Below are 27,073 nucleotides of genomic sequence, written 5' to 3'. Positions count from 1 at the left end.
TATCAATAAGCCTAGTCCCCCGACTCCTGTGAAACTAGCCAGTGGGATTGAGAGGCTGGGCTTCTTAACAATAGACAGGCTCAGCGCTGTAAGTCCTGTGCTGTGGTCCTATTTGCGTCTTTAAAAAAAAAAATTCTTCCAATCAAAGTCTGTCAATGAAGAAACAGCTTGCAGGAAGAACCGTCACTCAATTTAAATGGCTTAGGGCTCACTCGGCTCATTTAGCAAAGCTGATTATTCGAGACGGCTCAATAGTGAGCTACCCATCTCTAGATCAGCGGCAGTCTTGGAAACCTAGGGAATTGGTGGTTCCTTGTGAGACGCAAGGTGCAGGCTAGGTTTTTGATGTTATTTTGAGTTCATTTTCTGTACCATGTGTACTGTATTTGCTTCTTTCTCTCTCTCTCTCTCTCTCTCTCTCTCTCTCTCTCTCTCTCTCTCTCTCTCTATCTATCTATCTATCTATATATATATATATATATATATAATCCAAATAAAGCACGTCACTCCAGGTCTTGTACAATCAAAAGGTAGTTTTACTGGTTGCCTATGGCGTTTCGGGCCAAGCCCGTCTTCAGGACATACTAAGTATACCTGAGTATGTCCTGAAGACGGGCTTGGCCCGAAACGCCGTAGGCAACCAGTAAAACTACCTTTTGATTGTACAAGACCTGGAGTGGCGTGCTTTATTTGGATTCTACATGTGGCTGAGGGGTAACCCTAAGCAACTGGACAAACACCCGGGCAAGGCTTTACTTATCAGTTTGGTGGGCAGTGCCGGACCTATTGGATTGATATATATATATATATATATATATATATATATATATATAAATAATTTATTTACACATTAACACCAACATAGGAGGCTGCCTGTCCTACTTTTATTTCATTACTAACCTGGTATAACCAGCCTATTCTAAATCTTTTGGCCTCCATCTGTTCTTAGCTTATTGTTTGTCTCAAGGTTGTAGATGAAGTTATTAATACTTCGTTTTCTGCTGGATCTCTAATGAATGACCTGGGTCATCCAGTGTCTCAGTTATGCCACTAGAAAAGCTATGTTCATAGCATTCTATGGCTACAGGTGTTGGCTAAAGTTTCCTTTACCTTTATTATTCTGGAGAAGCCATCAGGTGCAATCTGCTGGAGGAGTCATAATACTCCTGTTCTGGGTAGTAATGCAAAAAGGAAAGGTTAAACTGCGCTACACCTAAGAACAGGCAACAGGTGTGATAAACAATGTAATTATTAAAACAAGGGTATTTGGTACTTAAAAAGCAATGTATATTTGCTGTGAAATAATATATAAAAAAGTTACAACTGATATCATGCAGGTTTCAATGGTATGGATATAGTCACCCACGGTCCAAACGTATTCCTGTCCAGTGTTCGTTCCTATGGTGCTTTCCTTAATGTCCCAAATGTTTGAGGGCGATATTTCCAAAGAGAGGACTTTGAAGGAGGGACTGCGCTTTCCTGCAAATGGAACACCATTTCAAATAGGTGTTCCATCCTTCAAAGTCCTCTCATTGGAAATATCGGCCTCAAACATTTGGGACATAAACAATCATACTGCGCTTAGAAAATGCACCTATATTGCTACATGTGTAGGGGCCATAGCGATGTGTGGCCCCGCACATCTCTATCGCCTGGCGATCAATATCCAGGATGCTGTATATCAATCGGTCAGGGCCAGTGTTCTCACTGGAAAACACTGGCCCTGACAGATCGCTCAGCACATAGGGCCTTATTCTAGTTCACTCTTAGAGACAAATTCCTTCTCAGATGGACAAAACCATGTGCACTGCAGGGGGGCAGATGTAACAGGTGCAGATAGAATTAGATTTGGGTGAGTTATTTTGTTTCTGTGCAGGGTAAATACGGACTGCTTTATTTTTACACTGCAATATAGATCTCACTTTGAAGAAAAACCCCACCCAAATATAACTCTCTGCACATATTACATCTGCCCCACCTGCAGTGCACATGGTTTTGTCCATCTAAGAAGGAACTTGTCAGAAAGAGTGAACTAGAATAAGGCCCATAGTGCCGAGAGCAATCATGCTGAGCGATCTACATTGCTCAGATCGCTCAGCAATCTTGCCCCGGGTGTAGGCCCCTTGAGACATTGTGGTCTACTATTATTTTGACTAGGATTCTGATAGATTCTTGGGTGGAGTACATTTAAGGTTGTTCCAGGACAGCTTAAAAATGGGCAGGGCCGTAACTAGGGCAGGGCCGTAACTAGGGGGGGCTAGGGGGTCACGCGCACCGGGCGCTGGAGGGGGGGGGGGGGGCGCTGTCAGGTCCTGGAGACACTGAAGAAGCGAGTCTGCGAAACGGCCGTCTGATCCCTTGGGCACACCCCCCAATCCCTTCCGTCACACTGACACGTACCAGATGTCAGCTGACGGCGGGACTTTGCGTGCAGCTCCCGCTGGAACCAGCAACCCGGCGGTTCCTTTTCTATCCGGCTAACGCTTAACAACCAAAGAGGAGGAGACCAAGCATCGGGCAGGCACCACTGTCAGAGTTACGCAACGCTCCTTGTCTCTCCCGGCTTAGTGGGTGACTGACGCCGGCTACATGCAGCGTCGGTGACGCTGCCAGGTATCTCTGACCTAGCATTTACATTTATTTTTCATTTCTGTCGCTAGGGACACGGTGCAATCGCACGGACGTTGTCCCCTATCTGCCCCCTCTCATCCCGGGGGAATCCACGTGTCGCTCGTGTATCGCTCACTCTCCACCTCTACTCATGTAAGTGGGGAGCAGCAGCGTACACCCGCCACAGGGACCCCACTGTCTAAACTATACTTTATCACTCTCCCTTAGTTTCTCTCCCTCTGCAGAATCTCTGCACCTGCCCAGGTGTCGCTCACTCCCCACCTCTGCTGCTGGCAAGTGAGCAGCAGCAGCACATACTGGACGGACAGGGACAACCACTTTTCTATCCAGCACCTTCTTCTACACAGGTGCACACTCATCCCTAGTGTTTGGACTAACACCCCCCCCCCCCCCCCAAAAAAAAAATGCCCTAAATTTTTAGCGCGCGCCTTCGCCGCGCACTGTCCCTATTTATAATAATATATGATATATTGTCTTGTTTGTTGGTTTAATATCACCCTTCTGCTGTCTGTAAGCACATATATATATATATATATATATATAATATTTGGGGGGGCACTAAATGAATGTCTTGCCCCGGGCACCAGAAACCCTAGTTTCGGCCCTGCAATGGGTCAGGTCTCATTTCTATCTGTCTACACAGGAGATCTCTGAGGATGTACTGCCCAGTCTAGTTATTGACTTTTTCATATTATTTTGCTATGTGCAACTTTGCAGTTATGGTGACAGATCGTATTTATGGGGTAAGGTTGGTCATACGTTATCATCAAGCCAAGCTTCCGTTCTGCGTCCTAGGGGTTTATTTAGCAACATCAGATTGCTTGCATTTGTCTTGTAAAAGGTTCTAGATAAATTATAATATAAAGCTGATTGGTTGCTATGGATATATATATATATATATATCCATTCTCTGTAAAGCGCTGCGGAATCTGTGTGCGCTATATAAGAAACTGGTAATAATAATAATAATAATAATAATATATATATATATATTTGGATGGAGACTCGGCACTCCAGGTACTGAGGTATAATTCCTTGTATGTTGCCGGGTGCCTTCTCCTGGTTTGGGATGGATATTTGGGAAGTTGCGGGCGGCACTCTCGGGCTTCAATACGGCGTTGGCTATAACAAATTGAGCCGACTGCCAGATTGTGTAGTATCACAATCTGGCAGTCGGCTCAATTTGTTATAGCCAACGCCGTATTGAAGCCCGAGAGTGCCGCCCGCACCATCCCAAATATATGCAAGGGCGGATCCAGGATAAAATGACAGGGGGGGGCACCATGATAAAAGATGGTTTAAAAATAGGCCCTGGCATTTAAAGTACGCAGGCCCACCATGGAGACAAAAGTGAAGGATGTAGTTGTGTGCGCGCCGAATGGAATAAGCCAAAATTCACATAATGCCACATGGATTGTGTCAAAATTCACATAATGACACATGGATTGAGCCAAAATTCACATAATGCCACACAGATTAAGCCAAAATTCACAATAAGCTTCATAAACAGGGACTTTGTCCACCAAAGGCGCGCATTAAACATTTACACCATAATATCAATTACACGTTAAGTTACACACCATTATGTCCATTATGTATTATGCCAAACACCATAATGCCTATTAAAAATTATGCTACATAAGTGCTGCTTATCTACATGCTCATTGCCAAGGATTCCATGCTCATTGCCAGAGGTTCCATGCTCATTGCCATGTGGGATTACATGCTCATTGCCAAGGGGGAATACATGCTCGCGGGAAATGGTGGACAGCTGCCGCCAGGCAGAAGCGATAGCCACTGACAGTGGCAGAACCTGGCTGTATTCAGAGCACTGCAGGTCCCGGCTATTTCAAATAATACACCTTTCATAACAAAAAATGCATTCCCAGGTTGACCACTTTTACACCAGCCTAGTCCCTGCATTTTCTGGTGTGAGGGGGGGAGAAAACAACCCCTCCCCCCCTTTAACCAGTTATCTCATTTAACCGGCTATATCTTCGGAACCAACTGACCCATTTACATGAGACAAGTATCATATTGAAGAACTTTTGAGTGGGCTTTGAACGATTTTGGTCCAGTAATCTGCCCTAAAAGAACATGAACAGCCATGAAATTACATTAAAAAAAAAAATCAGTTTACACGCAATATCTCTGGAACCGATTGACCGATATGGACCAGCCTGGTACCATATTGAAAGCCCAGCGATTTGGAATTGAATGAGATCAACCGCAACTGGCAGGGCGGGAACTGGCAGCCGTCGGAACTGGGTGGGGGTCGGAATTGACGGGTCTCATATTATCCTATGGGGCAAAAACGTTAGAGCTTTGCCAGGCGATATCTCCGGTTCCCGGGGGGCTAGAGGCCCTCAGTATTAGAATAACCAAAGCAACAATATGGTGTCATTTAAATGGCATCGTATTGTTGCTTTATTTATTATAATACTGAGTGCCGCATCTTTGTCTACACACACACACACAAACATAAAAATCACTGCATTTGACTTTTAGCTTATTTATTTTTTTTACAGCTATTTTTTTACTCATTTTTAAAATTGCATAGTCATTTATTCCCCTTGTGTGCAGTCAGGGGCATGGCAATGATGTAAGAGTCACTGGATTAGGAGAATGTCTGAAGCATCGAATCGCTTTAAATACACTTCAAAACCTTTGTCTGAACCTAGTCTAAACATGCCACTAAACATGTGTTATGTTTTCTGTATTCATAAAACTTGCCTTTACTAGCAAGTTTTACGCAAGCTAGGTTTATAAAGGTTGTGCATCAAGGTGGAATAAATTTTGAATGCATAGCAGGGTCATATTGAGGATAAACACAACGTGAGACTGTTCTCATGTGAGCTCTGTTGTGTTTTTTTTTTACTAATTGTTTTTACTAATCAGAATACCCCGTGTTCCATCAAATTTTAAAACCGCTCTTGTGGTCACATGGGACATTGTCAGATTTGCTGGACATGAAAACAGACTGTATTACTAGTGCCCTTGTATGCTAATGAAGGATGGAACATGATCATTCCTTCTTTCGTTAATATCGTTTCAGTTTCACAGGCATTTGTTGTGATGTCGGAACGAATGTCCATCGCTCTATTGTGTACTCCCTTTGGGGGGGGGGGGATTCAATTACCCCCAATAATTTAGTGGATGGAGAAAATGGTACTAGACTTGTGGTTTAACAACTATTTTTCTAACCAGGTAAATTAACTTTTAACGGCCGTTAACCAATAGAATCCAGGAAAAGTTCCTGGACCTATTGTTAACAGGGTTGTGAAATCCGAAAACAGGCTATTTATTGTTTCATCGTTATCTGTATCGCATGCATATCGTCCAGTGTATCAATATCAGTAACAATGCACAGGACATTAATGCCCAATCCCTGCTGTTTGTACATGCAACTCAATCTGACACTTTCGTCAATGGTGGCATGCACAGTATTGTTCATTCTAGCACCCGTCATCTTTGAAAACTCATGCAGTTCCTGTTACCTGCCTGTGGTGTTTCTAGCACAGGTCTGGTATGCATATCAGTGCTGATATATAGACCACACTGGCTAGAGGCACTACAACAGACAGCGACACCCCTGGCAGGTTAGAGGAACTGCATGGGTTTTCAAAGATGGCGAGTGCTAGAATGAACAGTATACAGAGTGGGGGGCATGTGACATCACCTTGCAGAGATTGTGAACAATATTGGTAAGTGTGTATGCCCTTTATATTTCTAGTTAACTATATCGGCTGCCGGAGAATTGCTTCAGTGTACAGTATACCCAGCATTAGAAGCTGAATGGTTAGGGATTTTTTTTCTTAATCTCTCCATGCTTTGATTAATAAATACCCCCTTAATTACACACTGATTTTACAAGGCATAAATGTTTGACTAATGCAATGTGCTTTTACTGATGCTGATCAATGATGAAGCCACTCTTTTATTGCATCAGTGCATGATTTCCTACTGTTTGCCACTCCTGAAGATCACTCAGGACCAATAATGATAAAAAAGGTACTTAACCCCTTCCCGACATTTGACGTACATGTACGTCATGGTCGGGAAGTACTTCCCGACATTTGACGTACATGTACGTCATGACTTCTAACTGTCACTGCGTCTAGAGACGCAGTGACAGTTAGGTGATGTCTGCTGTCCCTGACAGCAGACATCCCCCCTCGCCGCCCAGGGGGGGCAGGGGTGCCCCCCCCGGTCGGCGATCGCTGTGATTGGCTGTTCAAATCTGAACAGCCATTCACAGCGTTTCCTGTGTTACCGGCGGCTAAGCCGCTCGGTAACACAGGGATCGGTGGTGATCGGTGCTGTCAAGTACAGCACCGATCACCACCGATGTGCAGCCCCCCCTCGAACCCGCCGGGCACTCACCCGGCAGCAGCAGCAGCTCCCCCGGCTCCCCCGGAGCGTCTGGAGCGCACGCAGCGCTGCCCTCCTCCCCCCTCCCCCCCGCAGCAGCAGCATCATCAAGCTGCAGAAAAAGTTAAAAATCAAATATATGCACTGAAAAAATATATTTATATATATATATATATATATATATATATATATATACACACACACATATATATATATATGTGTGTGTATATATATGTATATATATATATATATACACACATATATATATATATATATGTGTGTGTGTGTGTGTGTGTGTGTGTGTATATACCGCACTGATTACCACCGATCGCCAGCCCCCCCCCCCCCTCCCACCCGGCAGCCCCCCTCCCTCCCACCCACCCGGCTGCCGCAGCGCCAGCACCCCTCCCACCCCCCCGCCAGCCGCAGCGCCAGCCCCCCTCCCAAAGCTGGTGACTAAAATGGGGTCACTTGTGGGGGGGTTCCACTGTATTGGTGCTTCGGGGGTCTTGCTAATGCGACATAGCACCCACCATTCATTCCACCACCAAAAATCACTCCTTCCCTTCTGAGTCCTGCCATGCACCCAACTGGTATTTTTTGGTCACACGTGAGGCATTGCCGTACTCGGGAGAAATTGGGGCACAGATTTTGGGGTGCTTTGTCTCCTTCATTCCTTGTGAAAATAAAAAATTTTGAGCCAGAACTGCATTTTTCTGTAAAAAATTACATTTTTTTACACAAAAATGCAGATCTGGCTCAAAATTTTTCATTTTCACAAGGAATGAAGGAGACAAAGCACCCCAAAATCTGTGCCCCAATTTCTCCCGAGTACGGCAATGCCTCATGTGTGACCAAAAAATACCAGTTGGGTGCATGGCAGGACTCAGAAGGGAAGGAGTGATTTTTGGATTTTGCAGCACAGATTCTGGTTGAATGACCCCCGAAACACCCATACAGTGGAACCCCCCCACAAGTGACCCCATTTTGCAAACTACACCCTTCAGGGAATTCATCAAGGGGTATAGTGTACATTTCAAACCCCCCGGGGTTTCACCAATTTTGATACAACTGAGCTGTGAAAATGAAAAATTAATTTTTTTCATTTTCACTGCCCAGTTGTACCACAATTGGTGAAACCCCTGGGGGTTTGAAATGTACACTATACCCCTAGATGAATTCCCTGAAGGGTGTAGTTTGCAAAATGGGGTCACTTGTGGGGGGGTACCTAACTTTTAGCATCTTATGGTGCCTAGAAACCTACATTGTGCCTAAAAAATAATCTCATAAAAAGGAGGCTCCAAAATCAAGTAGGTGCTCCTTCTATTATGAAGCCTGTGGTTTGGTCACCGTGCACACTAGGGCCACATATAGGATATTTATGAAAACTAAAGAATTGGGGGAATCAATTTTTAGTCACATTTCTCTAGTAAAATCTACTGTGTTCTAAAATGTATTAAAATTGCAAATCTGCAAAAAAAATTACATTTTGAAATTTCACCTACACTTTCTTTTAATTCCTGTGAAACACCTAAAGGGTTAACAAACTTCCAAAATGCTGTTTTGAATACTGTGAGGGGTGCAGTTTTTGAAATGGCATCATTTATGGGGGTGTCTCACATACAAGTCACTCAAAGTCACATCATAACTGACCTGGTCCCTAAAAAAATCAGAGTTTGAAATTTTCTTGAAAATTTGAGAATTTGCTATTCATATTTGAAGCCTCCTAGTGTCCAAAAAAATGAAAAGGAGGTTGAAATAATGATTGCAACATAAAGTAGACATATGGTCTTTGTTAGTTATTAACTATTTTGAGTGGTATGTTTATTTGTCTCACAAGCAGAAAATGTGACATTTTGCAAATTGCAAAATTTTCCATTTTTTCACGACATTTTGGTATTTTTCACAAAAAAACACAGACTGTATCGACCCAAATTTACCACTAACTTGAAGTACAATGTGTCACGAGAAAACAATCTCAAAATCACTGGGATAAGTAAAAGCAAAAAAAAGTTATCCCCACTTAAGTGAAACATGTCAGATTTGAAAAAAATGGCTCTGTCAGGAACGCAAAAACTGGCTCTGTCAGGAAGGGGTTAAGGAGAGACTACCATCTTCAGTTGCATATATATATATAATATATATATATATATATATATATATATATATATATATATATATATATATATATATATATATATATATACAACTGAAAATGGTAGTGGCCAGCATCTAGTAAGTATATATCAGCTCTGTGTCTGGTGATAGTCAGGTCACTGAACCACCTGATATGTATATAGAGGCCGCGGCACTCAGGACTATCAACAAAAAAACTACTCATAGCCACAAATAAATTGTTGACATATGTGTGTAATTTTTGTATTTTTGATTGCTGTTCTCCATCTTCTGCTCCTCCTTCCATGATTGTGTCATCATATTTATATGACTTGCTGTATGCTTACAATTGTTATCTAGTCCACATTTTGATATATGCTATAAAGCAATGAAGCCCAAAATGTTGAAGAAACTTTTATATTTATTTTTAGTTTCATGTACACATGTACTTAAGGTATATGCATTCTTTAAATGTATAATAAGTAAGTATAATTTTGTAGCAAAACCCTGATGAAGTCTCACCAGAGATGAAACGCATTGGTTGATTCAGCTTGCTAACATCAATTATGCACTGAAAAGTCTTCATTGAATTTTACCTTTGAAGTAAGAGACTTTCAATAAAAAATTTTATATGTACTTTGTTTATACATATTATTTGGAATAAGAACGGGAACACTGTTTAAAATGGTTTATTCAGAGGCCTTAAACCCAGCTCGGGTGATAGCCCACAATTGTTATCTATCTATCTATCTATCTATCTATCTATCTATCTATCTATCTATCTATCTATCTATCTATCCAGCAGTCCAATGGAAGAAGGCACTCAGACAAGTATTTTAAAACCACTATGTAATATAAAGGGCATGTATCTAGCTCTTTCGGGGTTACAGCCCCGTCCTGTGGATAATCGCCACGTATACAAACTGTTTTTTTGCAACCCCATACTCTATTCGCCCCAACATGATAAAGGAGGAGATTAAAGTGCTTAAAGATTTGGTCAGATGTGGTCAGGCCCGCGGATAAGGGAGGAGCAATTGTAATCATGAAATCGAGGATTACAGATCAGAGATCATTGGTCACTTGGACAACCCCGAGTTATAATATGAGTTATTACCTAGGGATCCGACTGGAATATACAGAAGGAACTTTTTGATATTTTGGATAGAGCTGTGCGGGACAATTTATTAACTGAGACCATTTATTAATTGTCCCGGATCCTGCACATACAGCATCCGGTGGTACTGCTGCTGTATACTCTACCGAAATTACATAAGGATCTCTGTAGGTCACATTGAGCCTATCATGGGGGAGATTCTCTAAACTAGAAATGCGGTAAAGACCCCGTTATCGGGCATTTACCGCATTTTGGGATGCTCTAAGCATCCCCCGCCAGGTTACCCCGGCGGGGGGCATCGCCGGAAATATCTGGCGATGCCCCATAGAAGCCTATGGGCTTCTAACGCGATCCCCCGCCACCCCGCACTGAAATCATGCCACCCCCCCTCACATGTGTCCGGGCAGCACAGAGCTGTGCTGCCCGGACCTGTGACCTCCTCCTCCCTGCACTATGATCCTCTTCCGGGTGCAGGGAGAAGGAGAGCCAGCCTCCCCCCCCCCCCGCCACAGCAGCAGCACACAGAGCACAGTGCCGGGTAAAGGAGGGAGGGGGGAGCCACTGACTCACCGCAAAGGACAGCTCTTAACGCAAGAGCTGTCCTTTGCCATAATTATCGCATATGTTACAGCATATGCGATAATTATGTATGTGAAGGGCGGCGATGTACGGCGGAGCTGGGCTGCGGATGTAAGAACATCCCGCCCCATATCTGTCCATGACTCGTTAATACAACCAGTATCACAATTGCTTGACATCATCTTACAGCCTTTACTCTCTTTGGAAAATACCTTCCTCAAGGATGCAAATATGTTTCTAAAGAAGCTTCAGGAGCATTATTATGCTGCTTAGACGCTTGTAGCATATACACCTCTATTCCTAATGAGGGGGGGTGGTTAAAGTCTATGAGGGACTTTTTCGGCAAATATTTGGATTCTGCCATGTTTGATCATACATTATTTCTGTCTGTACTTTTGAAGGTGCGTATTATGTTCAGCTAAGGGCAAGGTAAGGACAATAGTAAACCATAATTGCCTACCCTCCCGGAATGGCCGGGAGGCTCCCGAAATTTGGGTCTGCTTTCCATCTTCCATGGAATGTGGGCAAATCCACTGTAATCCCCTATCAGCTGGGGGGGGGGTCCACGGGGAAGTGATGGTGCGAATTGTGCCATCCTGGCCACAACCCCACTATGTAATGCCTGTAATACCGGTATTTCGAAGGAGGCAAATCCACGATGACGTGATCAGGCCCCCACACAAGACTCAGTTGTTGAGAACCACCTCCACCCCCTGCTTCCTGTATCTGGCTGCCCTCTCCTGGAGAGGACAGCCTAAAGGTATGCAACCCTGTAGTAAACATAGGGGGGTGACTTTGGTATGGATCATAGGATAAACAAGCATTAGGTCGACCTCTGAAGGTTGACATGCATGGAGGTCAACATGGCAAATCCAAGGGTTCATATTTGAATAAAACTGGCTGATTTTTTTATGGGAATAAACTTGTCTTTTACATAGGCTATTTTGTCCATAATCATTTGAAGGGAAGGATGGTCAGGGTATTTTCACTGAAAATCTATAAAGTCATATACTCGCTAGACGACAAGTAGTTAATTATATTGACAGTGCCGCTGGTCAAACTAGGTAGTGTGTGCACACTGAAAAATATCGGATACCGTTATCGAGCCAAATTTAGACCTAATCGCAGGGCACATTTGTTCTCATATGGACTGCACATCTCACTGATTTTTTGGTAAAGTTTAGGGTGCGATATGAAAAATTGCACCCTATTACATTTGCGATTTAGATTTTTTTCAATGAGAAAATGTGATTTAAAAAAAAAAAAAAAATTTTGTCACAGAATTACGGCAAATTGCCCACTACTACATGTGCGATTTTCTGTAAATTTATCTGATAGATTGTCCAAAGATCCTATGGGAAGTGCCAGAAGGAAGGAATTTGGGTCCTAAACTATTACTAAATTAGTTAGTCACTAGGGCCACCATAGCATCCCAGAAGACTATGACTGTGGACATGATCAGTGATATTTTTATATACTAGTCAAATACAATTTTTTATTGATATATTATTGTTCAAACAAGGCTCCGTGAACTCCTTAAGGTGATGTCAGGGAATATGCCACATTTTCTTGCCCTGCAGTAGTGTACCAGCCACAGCAATTATTTCCCAATACTTTTAAAATGTTCTTTCCTATTGTAAAATATATTGTCAACGTATTGTAAATAAATCCTTGAAATTTAGATATTGATCTTGGGGTAGTTAGGAGCATGCATACATGAAGATTTTTTTTTTTAGCAAGGTTTTATTTATTATGTGCTAAATGGCTTTCAGCTGTAAACATATGGGCCCTTATTCTGATTGACGCGGACTTTACCGCATACTTTCGGATCGCGTGTTTACGGCGTCTGCGCATGCGTGGAGAACGCAACGCGCATGTGCCACGCCTTGACTCGGTACCAGTTCGGCCAGATCCCGTCCAGAACTGTTCACCGCTATCATTCGGGAAATAGGGGCGTATTATGGGCGTCATGCGGAATGACACATGGGCGTAGTTTCAAAGTGGGCAAAACGGGGAGGAAACATGGGCGGACACGGGGGAGTACACTTATGTTGGGGGGCGTACATTCGGAAACCACTCCGAATGCACGCGATCAAAAAGGGCAGAAATGTGCGGTGTCCACAAGTGTACTATTGCTTTGCGGACACCACTCGTTCATGCGCTAGGCGAACGTACGCCTAATGACTACAACCATTAACACCTGAACCCAATAGAATCTACTCCTTTACTCATTACTCACTAATACAAACCATTGCACTTACATTGCTGTAAGGGTTAATGTGTGCAATGCATGTGTTAGGCATGCTTGTAAGGATATATTGGAATCTAATTGATTCCAATTCCAAATAAGCAGTTTTTTATGAGGATAGGTAATTGAATAAGTGGGTCATGTGATGTATAGCAGAAGATACTTCATAGTGGGTTGTTTGGCGTAAATACTCCGCTTACGTGCGGTAGCACCGCTTGGCTCCCGTTCGGATGCGGTATTCCCGAGCATACTCTGTAATACTCTGTAATACCGTGCCGAATCGGAGTGTTTCTCCCGCACACGCATGCTTTGTATGTCGTCCGTAAACACGCCCTGTTCTTAAAGAGTGAGTCCGTCCGAATGCGGAGGACACGTGGGCGTTTCTACGGACGATGGCCGCACGCGGCAAAACACCGTGGCGTGCGGACCGCACCGTAAGAATGCGGGAATATCCGCACCGATCAGAATAAGGGCCATGGTTAGTTAGATTAGAAAAAAAGTTATTTATAAGTACCTTGGGACTGACAGAAATAGTGGTGCATCATGTTTGATTAGGGATAAAAACAACACAGACCAGACCACACATCCGTAAAATGCTGTATAATTTTAGAAAATGTTCCACAGTCAGTGACACTAAGTTTATTAGTCACTGTTGACAGTTTAATTAACCATGGATTTACAAATGTTAGTCTTCCACCGAAAATATATGTAGCAAACAGTCCTACTGTATATGTACTTATTGCACTTATTGAACTCCATGGTGATAATGGAAAACAACTCCAAATATAGAAACCATTTCTGAAAAATATAAATAGTAAATGTTTATCTATTACAATAGTATTATTTCTGCATTTTTCTATTGATAAGTACACACGGGGGGTCATTCTGGTTGACCCGCAACGCTGTGAAATTCGCAGCTTTGTGGGTCATCTAAACGCCGCCCGCAGGAGGCTCCATCCCCCTCCCGCATGCAGGTTGCACCCACACGCTTGCGAATGGATGTTTTGCATAAACATCCATTCGCAGCTTGCGTGCAGGGGAAAAATCATTTGATGATCGCCAACAATCAAATGATTTCTACAGCTCTCGCTGATGTTGACTGCCTGCACTCACATCATGGGTGACTTTCCATGGGAACGCCCAGCGTTTTCGTGCAACCATGGCCCGCCGCCCCATGCCCCCCACCGACACTGCTGTGTGCGAGCGTCCGGCAAATAATCAATTTCCCATGGCCGATCTCACAATGCGGCTGCACTTACGTATAAATGTTTATGTGCATGCGCAGTCACGAAACATCGCTCCCCTGTGCAATTGCGCGGGGGATCAAGGGAACTAGAATGAGGGCCACTATACGATATGTCATCTGATTTGGTGGATCAGAGCGACATCTCATGCACATCAGGTAGTTTGTACATACTACGTCTTGCACACACCTGCTGACATCAGCTTTGCTGCACGGCTGGTAAAATGGCTGGCAGCCGACGTTACGCTGCTGAATGTGGCCATGAATGATCTAGTGTGCTGTGTCGTTCAGTGGGCCTAATTCAGACCTGATCGCAGGACTGTAGACCAAACTATGTTGCAATGGAGGTGGGGCAAATGTAACATGTGCAGAGAGAGTTACATTTGTTTGAGTTATTTTGCTTCTGTGCAGGGTAAATATTGGCTGTTTTGTTTATACACTGCAATTTAGATTTCCCTTTGAACACACCTCACCCAAATCTCTACACATGTTAGATCTGCCCCACCTGCAGTGTATGGTTTGGAAATTTATCCTGTGATCAGGTCTGAATTAGGCCCAGTGTGTATGGCCGTCTGACAACATCTAGGTCATGACATCAGCCACAATCCCCGGATTGTCTAGTATGTACCCAACCTATGTTTAATGTTGGGTAAACATTGGTTTCTATGAAGAGGTTAGCTAAAACCTTGATAATGGAAACGCTGTAGATGTGATTTTCCTAGATTTTGCTAAAGCCTTCGACACCGTACCACACAAGAGGTTGATAAATAAAATGGAGGACCTGGGATTAGGGGCAAATATCTGTAGATGGGTAGGGAACTGGCTGTGTAATAGAGAACAAAAGAGTGGTCGTGAACAGTGCCGTTTCAAATATGATACAAGTACTAAGTGGAGTGCCACAGGGTTCGGTTCTAGGGCCCATTTTATTTAACATTTTTATTAACAATATTGGGATGGGGTTACTCAGCAATGTATCCATCTTTGCGGATGATAAAAAACTGAGTTATTAAATTATCAGAAGATGTCCCCACGCTTCAAAATTATCTTGAGTGGGCAAAAAAGTGGAAGATGAGGTTCAATGTGGACAAATGCAAGGTCATGCACCTTGGGAGACATAACCAGTTTGCTAGTTATAACCTGAGCGGGAATGAATTGGGTAATTCGGTACTCGAAAAGGATCTAGGAGTCCAAATAGACAACAAACTAGGGTGTAGTGCTCAATGTAATATAGCAACAAAAAAGGCCAACAAAACTCTAGCATGTATTAAAAGGGGCATGGAAACTAGGGATTCAAAAGTAATTATGCCTCTCTACAAATCATTGGATAGACCGCACCTCGAATACGGAGTACAATTCTGGGCCCCACACTATAAAAAGGACATCATAGAATTAGAAAAAATCCAAAGAAGAGCAACAAAACTTATTAGGGGAATGGATAATTTAAGATACGAGGAAAGATTAAGCAATCTGGGATTATTTAAAATACCTTCCTCAAGGATGCAAATACGTTTCTAAAGAAGATTCAGGAGCAAAATTATGCTGCTTAGACGCTTGTAGCATATACACCTCTGTTCCTAATGAGGGGGGGTGGTTAAAGTCTATGAGGGACTTTTTCGGCAAATATTTGGAATCTGCCATGTTTGATCATACATTATTTCTGTCTGTACTTTTGAAGGTGCGTATTATGTTCAGCTAAGGGGGTGTGCTATGGGCTCATCTGTAGCCCCCTTTTATGCGAACATATACATGCTTGCGCAGGAACAGGTTCTCTTCTTCCAGGACCCAGACATTCGGAGACACGTCATGTTGTGTATATATATATATGAAAAAAAAACATTTTCACATTTTCACAGGACAGATTTAACATTTTTGAAGAGTAGAATCAAAAAATCAGAAAATAGTACCTATTGAGAAATAGATGCAGAAAGTCTGATGGCAAGGACAATAGTAAACCATAATTGCCTACCCTCCCGGAATGGCCGGACATAACCAGTTTGCTAGTTATAACCTAAGCGGGGATGAATTGGGTAATTCGGTACTCGAAAAGGATCTAGGAGTCCAAATAGACAACAAACTAGGGTGTAGTGCTCAATGTAATACAGGTTGAGTATCCCGTATCCAAAATGCTCGGGACCAGGAGAATTTTGGATAACGGATTATTCCGTATTTCGGAATTTTTAATATTTCAATGATGTATTTTGAAGTATCTTGCATTTATGCTGTATAAACACATAATATACACACAAATATATTTTATTACCACATAAAATACACACAAATATATTTTAATTGTTCAAAAAACAAGGTTTCAAAACGTGAAACAAAATGTGTGTACTATCTCAGCACTGAATTTGAATGCCAAGCAATCATTGTCTTGCACATATATAGTGCCAGTTACATATCATGTCCCCAGTGATGCTGTTACATATGTCCCCAGTGAGTTTTTAGCAAAAAAAAATTTTTTTTTCACTTTCTGGAATGTCAGTATTTCGGAATAATTCGGATAACGGATATTCGGATACGGGATACTCGACCTGTATAGCAACAAAAAAGTGCTCAATATGTATAAATACGTTAGGGGCCAATATAAAGAACTGTCAAACACCTTTTTTTCTGCTAGACAGGATCCTAGGATGCAAGGGCATGAGTTTAGATTAGAAGAAAAAAGATTTTGTTCATCTAGATTAGAAGAAAACATTTCTTTACAGTCAGAATAGTCAAAAGTGGTGTCGGCAGACACTATAAATACGTTTAAAATAAGGTTAGATAAACATTTATTGGTTAAAAACATCCACGGTTACGAATAATACTGCTTTCACATTGCAGAAATGGGTAATGACACGGTATTCTTAAATGGGACTTTAAAACGTGTCTGAGCCTTGAGACCTTTCACATTGCAGGTGAAAACCATTTTAAAAATCATTTAATACCATTCAAAATTCAACCCGTTTAACCCCCAAGGGACATGTTTCAAGCCATTGAAATAGAGCCATTCACACTGCCTTAAAAACGGCTTTAAAACGTGTAGGACTCTGCTTTTTAACCGTGTTGAAATACCGGTTATCTTTAACCGGTAAATCAACTTTGGCACTTTCACATTGCAGCCTTAAACGTTTTAAAATGGGAAAAAAACGGCAATATACCGTTTTAAAAGTGCAATGTGAAAGGGGTATCAGTAACATAATCTGTCTTTAAAATATCGGAACATACTATTCAACAAGGGATAAACTATTATAAAACCTAGGTTGAACTAGATGGACGCAAGTCTTTATTCAGCCTCACCAACTATGTAACTATGTAACACTTTATAAAACATTCTAGCTATCAGTTCTCTGTTGCATCCTAGAAAATGGTATACAGAATCTGATTTGTAGATTTGTTAGTAAATCTACCCCTTAGTGTATGTAGCATACTAGTCTTATTTTCTCTTGGCTGTAGATCTGCAAGCTGTGAATGTTTATGCACCACATACTATAGCAGCACAGCATCAGACAGTACCTCGTATACATAAACAGTACAAGGTACACAGTCTGCATCAATTTTTTACATTACTTGTGGCATTCAAAGTTGTAAATGTGTAATGTATTTCTGTGGGAACGCTAGTTAAAATATGCATTGTACGCTATGCTAAGGGAAGAATGGATGCTTCTAACACTGTTAAAGTAAGGACAAAGTACAAGGTTTTGTCTACACTTTAACTAGGAATGTCTTTCTTTACCTTTCATTTTGTGAAGATTTTAAGTTAGAATTCATCTGAAAAAAAAAAAAATGTTTTCACAGCACATTACTTTGTGTGGGACTATATAATAATGCTTAGTTTATTTAAAGTGTTTAATAAATGTTTATTTGTCAAAGGTAATGCAAAACATCTGTGTCTCTAGATTATTGTGGTTGGTGAAATTTGTAGGTGACAGTTGTAGAAGAAAGTAAAGAATGAAATGTGAATTTATTGACAAATATCTAGGGACTAGAGCTGTGTACACACGGTGCAATACCACTGGCAATAATTGCCAGCGATTTGTTTGTGCTGCAGCGATAAATCGCCAGGTGCACGCTCCCGTGTTCAGCCTCCTAATGGTCGCTGGAGCTGGCAGAGATTCCTGTTCATCAGCGACCATCTCTGGTCGCTGATGAAAGGAGACACTGAGCAATATATTGCACCGTGTGTACACAGCTTAGGGGGCATCTGTGCTAAGCTGCTGGCGGAGATAAGGTAACAACCAATCAGCTCCTGTAACTTTTCAACTCTTCCTGTAACATGGCAAGTAGGAGCTGGTTGGTGGATACTTTAGCTCTCTCCACAGTAAGGGCATCTTCAATGCCCCTGACAGCAAGATATCGACAGCGAGAAGTGCCGATAGCTTACCTTCCATATTTAACGCACTTCCATTCACTCGCTGTTTACAACTCTTCTGTTCCCTGAGGCAAGGTGGAAACAGCGAATGCGGACTTGCTGCATTTGCGGCGAACCTCACCGTTTTAAGGGGATCCTTTCTCTCACTGCGGGGATTTGTCCCTTACATTAAATACGGCGAGGGCGTTTGAAGGCGAACAAACAAACACCCTCGCTGTCCGCATTGAATACTGCCCTTTTAGGGGTATTCAATGCTGTGGGCGGGTGGTGACAGTGAGCAGAGCTTCCTGCTTGCTGTCACCACTCACCCTGACCGTATTCAACGCAGCACCCTCATACGCCAATTCCTCCTCGCTCCATTTTTTGAGCGAGGGGGAATTGGCGTATGCGGCTCCTAAACCAGCGAGACGCGCGGCTAAATACAGCAAGTTTCCTGCATTAGCCGCGGGTCTCGCTGTTTTGGGGAACTCTCAGAACATTGAATAGAGCGAGCGGCCGGCGTGGGGGTTAAACAGCGAGGATCGCTGGTTTTCTGCAATCCTCCCTGTTTAACCCCCTCGCTGGCCGCTCGCCGTGGCATTGAATACACCCCTTTTTCTCTTTAATGCTTAGAACATCTGCCCCTATGTCACTTATATACTAATATACCACTGTTCGTCTACCATTTAGGATTGCCTACAATTAATGTTAAAGTTTAGAGGAATATTTAAATTACTAACCATTATTTTACTTTCTACATGGAGGATAAAAATATATAACAATGCCAAAACGACATGTTCTGTATAACCGTCCCAGTACTACATGTACTTTCCTGAACAGTAAATATTTAAAGATTTTAAGACTCTTTTAAATCAGCAGTGGTATAGTTTAATAACAATGGGTGGCTCTAAAGTAGTAAGAGATTGACCTTTTTTTCTGGCATTGCATTTGCTTAGTTCACATTTTCCTGGCTGTGTGGTTCTCGGTGTACAGCTGATCGTAGAGAGTATAGTATCTTTTTATGTGGTGCAAGTCAGCGCTGCTGCTGCTAATGATTATGAGGAAGATCAAATTAAGTGTACTTGTTGCTGGTGAGTGCACTCCAAATATGTGTCCAGCTTCACACAGACATTTTGTTACATTGCATGCAATGTGGGAGCAGATGTACCCAATTTATATCCAACTCTGAATCCGGTCCCTGTTTGCATAGGTGTCTCCATTACTGCTCCCTTGAAGAAACCATGGTGGATCATGGTAAAATATTAGTACTGTAGGTACTTGTTTAGTTTCACGGCGGCCGATATATCGGATGTGATATTGGCCGATATATTGGCCGATCCGATGCGTTCCGATGCGATTATTTACCAGTTCATAACCCCACTATCCACTACGCATTGAGTTGATTTTATATAGTGTGGCGAGCCCCGCTAGGGGACGCGGATTACTGCGCTTGCCACACTATATAAAATCAACTCCATGCGTAGTGGATAGTGGGGTTATGAACTGGTAAAAAATCGCATCGGATCGGCCGCCGTGAAACTAAACCAGTACCTATTAGTATAATATTGTTATGCTGTGTACACAGTGAGATTATACATTAAATTTTGACTATATAGTCAAAATCGTATGCAGATCGCACAGGTTTTTTACCTTGCGATCCCGATGCGTGCTCCCGTGACTTCACAAATCGAAACCCAGATAGACAGGGCAGCAATGACTATATAGTGCAAATCTAATGCAGATTGCTAATGTAGGGTACACACCAGGGCGACCCGCTCACGATGCACATCGTGAGCGGGTCATCAGTGTCTCGTCCGACCCGCTCACGGTGACGCGAGGGGGCATGACCCGCTCACGATGTGCACCGTGAGCGGGTCCGATCCAATGGCGACCCGCACCCAGCTGTATGGTCGTCATTGAGATCCTACCTGCAGCAGGTAGGATCTCAATAACGACCGACCGACCCGCGGGACCGCGCATCGGATCGGTATCGGTCCACACCAGGACAGAAAAGGGCCCAATCAGCACACAATCTACATCCAATTGGTCGGAATTGGATCTAGATTGAGGGGATCGGGCCCTAGTCGTCCTGGTGTGTACCCAGCATAACTCTGTACTATTTACATACAATTCATACAAAGATTGTATAGCACTCGAGTCGAATAGCAAGGGAATCTCACCGTGTGTAGACACCATTACTGTCTGGGACCACAACGTGTAGTTGCCTAGACTGCTTGTTCTTTTAATGACCTGCTAATAATCCTCTTACATTATATATAGTATTAACTTTAGCTGCGTAACAATGTAATGCTATAATGCTGGGAGGAATTTAAATAAGTGTTGAAATTTGATTCTATATTTTACATTTAGCACTTTACTTTAGGTTGGTATTCTGAACTGATACAGTATGTTAGTTTTGTTTTCCACATAGATACACTTGTATAATATGGTTTAAATGTTTCGTTGTAGCCTACTGCAAGGTGGCGCAATGATATTCATTCAAAATCTGGGTGGTGGGCATGCCGATGTTCACAATTTCGATGCCAGCATCCCAACTACCACCAGGAGACAGGCATCGGAATCCTGACACCATGAGGATGGCAGCACTGTATTCACTGGGGGATGCCAAACCCAGGGCGGGTTAGGTCGAGAAAGGTTGGGGTGGGCTGTTAAGGTTTAGGCTTTAGGCTGTTAAGGTTTAGGCTTTTGGCTGTTAAGGTTTAGGCAATAGGAACAGATTTAGGCTTAGGGTGGGGGATGGTATAGTTTAGTGTGTGTGGAGGGAGGGTTCATGTTCTGCCCTTAGAGGGGAGGTCTTGGGCAGCGGGATACAGAGATTAGGGTTAGGCTGGTTGGAGGGAGGGTTAGGTGGGGTGCAGGGGAAGGGGAAGTATACTTACCTGACCCCTGTCAGGATCCTCACTCGGTATTCTGAACACCGGTATCCCCACCGCTGGTCCTCTGTATGTAACCTGCTGCAACAACACTCTGCTCCGATAGTGTACATCCTTTTTTTTTTTTGTTCATGGCTTTTCAGTCTTTTTTTTTTTTTTTTAGGTTTAATTTGGTTAGTTAGTGAGAAGGTATGTTCTTATTCCAGACTGACCTACTGTACCACAAAACATGCCAGCATGCGGTATTATTACTGTCCAAATTTGTGCAATTCATACCATAGTTTAGCAATAGTGTTCAGTCTAGCACCCTGCACCTTTCAGAAACAGTGGAGTTCCTCTTTCCTGCCTGAGGTGACACTGTCCATTGTGATGCCTAAAGCGCAGCCTGGTTTGTATTTCAGTGCTGAAATATACAGACCAGAGTGTGCTTGAAGCACTGAAGCATAGAGTGACACCCCAGACAGGAAACAGGATCTGCATGGGTTTTAAATGCACAGGTTTTAAAAGCAGTATTACTAATGCTTAATACTGATCCTATCCCAGCTATAGGCATGTAACAAGACATTTTCAAATAACTCTGGCTGAGGCGTGTGAATCTACCTTGAGACTCACCCGATGCTACTCTGGACACCAGTGTTGTGTGATTAACACCCAACCCACCTCTCCTTAAGTCGCCTCTTGATTAGCATGGTTTTGCAGAGCAGGTATAGAGAATGAGGGCCTGATTCTGGTTCACTTGCAAAAGCAAATTCTCTCTAATGGACAAAACCAAATGCACTGCAGGTGGGGCAGTTGTAACATGTGCAGAGAGAGTTAGATTTGGGTGGGGTTTGTACTTCAAACTGGTATCTATAATGCAGGTGTAAAAATAAAGCAGCCAGTATTTACTCTGCACAGAAACTAAATAACACCCACATCTAACTCTCTGCACATGTTACATCTGCCCCCCCCCCCCCTGCAGTGCACATAGTTTTTTCCATTAGAGAGAGAATTTGCTTTTGCAAGTGAACCAGAATCAGGCCCTGACTGTATCATATTGCACCCTACAGTCTTTATTTCACTATTGCTCAATCACTAAAAACTACTGTTAAAATTAACATATATCTGTCTATCTATCTATCTATCTATCTATCTATCTATCTATCTATCTATCTATCTATCTATCTATCTATCTATCTAGTGTTCCTTCTAGGAACTAGGGGGGTCAGGGTGCCGCTGCACGGGGCCAGCGTAAGGGGGCGGTCCCGGGCCGCCAACGTCACAAAAGGGATGGGCCCGGCTGGCGCTGCCAAGAAAAGGGGTGGGCCTGACCACTGGCGTCACTGAAGGGGGCTTCTGGGATGCCAATATTTTGCATAGGTTTAGCTGTTGCACACATTTAAACACCAGTGCATTTGGGGCACGACCATTTGCAAAACAATTGACTTTTGCCTAGTAGGCATCCATTACTAAAGTTCCCCCCTTTGTCTGAATATTTGCAACAAGCAATATTAATGGCAACGGTAAAAGTGTTTAAGGCTAGAGATGCATTGACGATTGTGACCGGCAAATTAAATTCCATGTTTTTTGTAAAAAAAATAAAGGGGGGGGCCTAACAATTAGCAGGGGCAAATTTCTCCCTTCACATCTCTGCATCCTTCACTTTGGTACCAATGCCACAACATCACCTGACCTTATCCAGCTAGCGGCCTAACAGGGCCCTCATGCTGGGCAGCATGATTTGCCTTTTCCAAGCAAGTGTTACTCCTAGGCACCCCTATGAGTCTTGTGGGTAATCAACCACTGAAAGTTATTATTGCATTCAAAGTTATTATACAAAGTTTGTAAGCACTGATCTCCTAGGGGACTAGAATGGTGCAATTTTTATCTACTATCACTGTAGAGGCAAACATAACTGTGTGCAAAGCAGTGTCACATTTTCTTTTGTGAAGAACATGAGAATGCTAATGACTTATAATGTCTTTGTTTCTCTTTGCTGACTGTAAACCCTTTTGTCTCTGTACAGCGGATCCTGCGGCACTTGGCTTCATTATCTCCCCCTGGTCTCTCCTGCTACTGCCCTCTGGAAGTGTGTCGTTTACAGATGAAAATGTCTCAAATCAGGACTTGCGTGCCTTCACAGCACCTGAGGTGCTACAGAGCAAGTCATTGTCTTCTCTTGCAGACATTGAAAAGGTAACCTGCTTCCAGACACAATGATACTGCTGACTGGCATGCTAGGCAGTCAGTGACCCTTTAACACAATAAAAACTCCAGAAAGTAAATTCCAGACATTGCCTGGGGGATAAATAGAAATTAAGTTGAGCACTGTGCTGCCTTTCAGATTCAGGCTCTATAGCATTACCTTTTGTACTATTATTCATTTCCATGAAGCGTGAGCAGTCACACTGTATTTTTTTGTAGTCAAGTATTAATTGCAGAAATGCGACCTAGTCACATACTCGGTGGCTATGTCAACATTCATATTGTTGACATAAGAATGGGGACATGGGTCAACATTGAAAGGCACAATGTCGTTATGCGATGTTGACATTATCATAGTGTCGACAGCTGAAATGTCAACATTTTCAGAATGCTGACTCGTTTAGCTTGTGAGGAATGGAAACTGAGAGATTACCATCCAGCAATGAATAACTTTATGCTAATAAATTGCAAGATTCCACTTAACTATTGCTGGATTCATTCATATGCAAGCAGAAAGCCACGCAGACCAAGGATTTTACACCTGGCACCATGACCACCATCAGTAGTATTGGCACACACACCAGCCACCATCACAGCCGTCACTAACACCTACACTTACACCAGCCGCCATGACTGCAATCACTAACACCTACACTTACACCAGCCACAATGACTTCAATCACTAATACCTGCTCTTACACCAGCCGCCATGACTGCAGTCACTAATATCTGCTTTTACTTTAGCCGCCATGACCGCCATCACTATTACCTGAACTAACACCAGCTGCCACGACTGCCATCACTAGTACCTACACTGACACCAGCTATCATTACTGCAATCACTAGTACACCAGTACACCAGCCGCCATGACTAATACCTACTCTTACACCGGTCGCCATGACCGCCACCAATATAACCTGCGCTTACACCAGCCCCCATCACTAGTACCTACACTTAAACCAGCTATCATTACTGCAATCACTAGTATCTACACTTACACCAGCCACCATGACCGCCATCACTAGTACCAGCACTTACACCAGCTGCCATGACCACCATCACTAGTACCATCACTTACATCAGCCACATGCTAGATGCAAGAGTTTCGTCAGGAACAGGCTTCCCTTCCCCATATGCACATCTTCAAATTGCATACAGTTTTTTATACCCACTACATTGCCATGATATTCCTATACCACACCTACTGTATGAGACAGGGCTGCCCCATGCTGCTCAGAATAGCCCAAGTTCAGGGAGAAACCAATCCAACCGCGTTTTATACAACAGACACAGGAAAAAAAATTGTATCTACACTGTATGTGTTGTGTGCATCCATGCACAGCTATGTGTCCTATTGTAAACCTGGAGAACAGATGCACAGCATTTAGCCTGCAGTCATTACCCATTGGGCCTTCTTGACCAGTAATAATTTCACACATCAGATACCCTTATTAAAGGTATTTTGTTAATGGTTTGCATTCTTTAAATATACAGTATTGATTGTTTTTTTTTTTAAAGCAATTTATTTGGTTTTGCAATAGAATTGATTATTGTTAATGTCCTTAATAATTATTTATAGGGGTGTCTCCTTTTAGGCTTCTGTAAGGCCATGCAATCAAATCTGACTATACTGTCAGAACTGCATGTTCAGCGGGGTCCTGGCGAAGCCACAGAACAATATTGTTAATGATATTGTTCCGTGTTTTAGGGAAATATTGTTCATTTGGCGGCATCGCTTATATCCTTAACGATATTGGCGGTGCCGCATATCGTAAAGTGGGTATCCAGCTGTAGTGTGTAGCTGAGCTCACACTATTGTTCTCAGTTATCAGCCACTTCACGCAAAACGTATATTAATGTACAGCATATGCAGTATCAATTGTGTTACTAATGATGGTATGTCTACTTATTGACAATATGGTCTGTCACATAAACTCCTGGAAGTTATACATACAGTATATACAGTATCTATGAATGTCATCAGTAGCTCTTTAACTGTGTATAATCCAACTTTTGTGGGTTAGTAGTCCTTTAAAATGCATTTGCATTGAGGGAGAAGTATGCGGTTCTGTTTCTTTTTCCGTCTGGAAGTAATCCATTAGAGGCCGAAAGCTGCATAGTTTTGTTTAACAGGGTGGAGGAAACACTTGTCTAAATAGTGTTAGAGTACTAAAATGTCTTTAAAAGAAAATAAATTAAGTAATTAGCCTATGGTAACCAAGCATATGTTCTGTGCCGAATATAGAGATTAGGTCAAATATAATGTAAGTGAGTAAAATATACCTAAATATACAGTCATGGCTAAACAAAATACACAACTTGCCACCTTGACTGGGTTTGAATCTAATGAGGTCACTCTCCTATGTGGTGTTTGTATGTAATCATAAGTTACATAGAATTTGATGACAGAGGAGAACCATTTGGCCCATCCAGTCTGCCCTTTTAGGGTACAGTTATTGGAGTTATGGGTAATCTTTTGAATAGTGGTTGATCGTTGTTAGGGTTCGGATTAAGGGTTGGGGTCTTTGAAAGCCCTCAGGGTGGACAGAATCACAGCTAGCTCAATGACCAGTATGAGTGTCCAGTGCTGGAGAAACCTGTGATCCTTACAAATATAGAATTTGAAGGCACACAAGAATCACATGGCCCATCCAGTCTCATGGGAGTTGTCAAACAAGTTAATGTGAAAACACTGTAATTGGTAAATAAATAACCATACACCAGCTCAAGATATAAAAATACCCTTTCTCTGCATGAAGAGCTGCAACATAAAATGATTGCCATCTGACATTCCTTTGATTACACAATTGAGTTACCATGACCAGATCAGATGTTCTTTTTAAGCAGGCACAAAAAATGTACCCAATACTAAGTGCATAATGTCCTCCGCTTTTAACCTTGTGGTAATGAGTGGGCTGTAGAACTGTATGTCTGCTGCTATTGTTTCCTGCCCTGGTCTGTTCTTGTGTTTCAGGTAAGGTGGGCAAGATGTGCTTTGCTAAACATGAGCAGTCTTCCGTGTAGCTCTTAGCAAAAGTTATTCATTTACTTACTAGTGTTCTAGTGTAACCAGTTTGTGCTTTGCAATAGCCTACAGGTGATGTCAGTGGTTCACAGTGAAATGTAACGAATCAGTGTGATGAAACCGTTGTTTAGAAATGGTTGCTGCATCGGTGGGTATGGGTCAACCCAATTTATGTCAACGTGCATTGGGTGGACCACTGGAGGTTGACAGTCCTTAGGTCGACAACTGATATATGTCGATGCAGCTAGTGACTACCGAGGTTGAAGGTCGACACAAGCATTAGGTCAACAGTCAAAAGGTCGACATGAGTTTTTCACCTTATCCCCCAAATTTTG

At 42.6% G+C, this 27,073-nt stretch overlaps 1 protein-coding gene across 8 annotated transcripts in view; it reads left to right on the top strand.

The window, feature by feature from the left end:
- PTPN13 (protein tyrosine phosphatase non-receptor type 13) overlaps window positions 1–27,073 on the top strand; it is a 250,652-nt gene that overhangs the window by 75,775 nt on the left and 147,804 nt on the right. For all 8 annotated transcript variants that reach the window (XM_083176389.1, XM_083176417.1, XM_083176443.1 and 5 more), the window contains exon 3: window positions 23,534–23,703. In XM_083176389.1, coding sequence (XP_083032515.1) covers window positions 23,534–23,703 — 170 coding nt within the window. The remainder of the gene's footprint in view (window positions 1–23,533; window positions 23,704–27,073) is intronic.

This window comes from Crinia signifera, chromosome 1 (assembly GCF_055691185.1).
Source record: "Crinia signifera chromosome 1, ASM5569118v1, whole genome shotgun sequence".
NCBI classification, from domain to species: domain Eukaryota; kingdom Metazoa; phylum Chordata; class Amphibia; order Anura; family Myobatrachidae; genus Crinia; species Crinia signifera.
The sequence above is the reverse complement of the archived record's forward strand: the minus strand, read 5'-3'. Positions and strand labels throughout refer to the sequence as shown.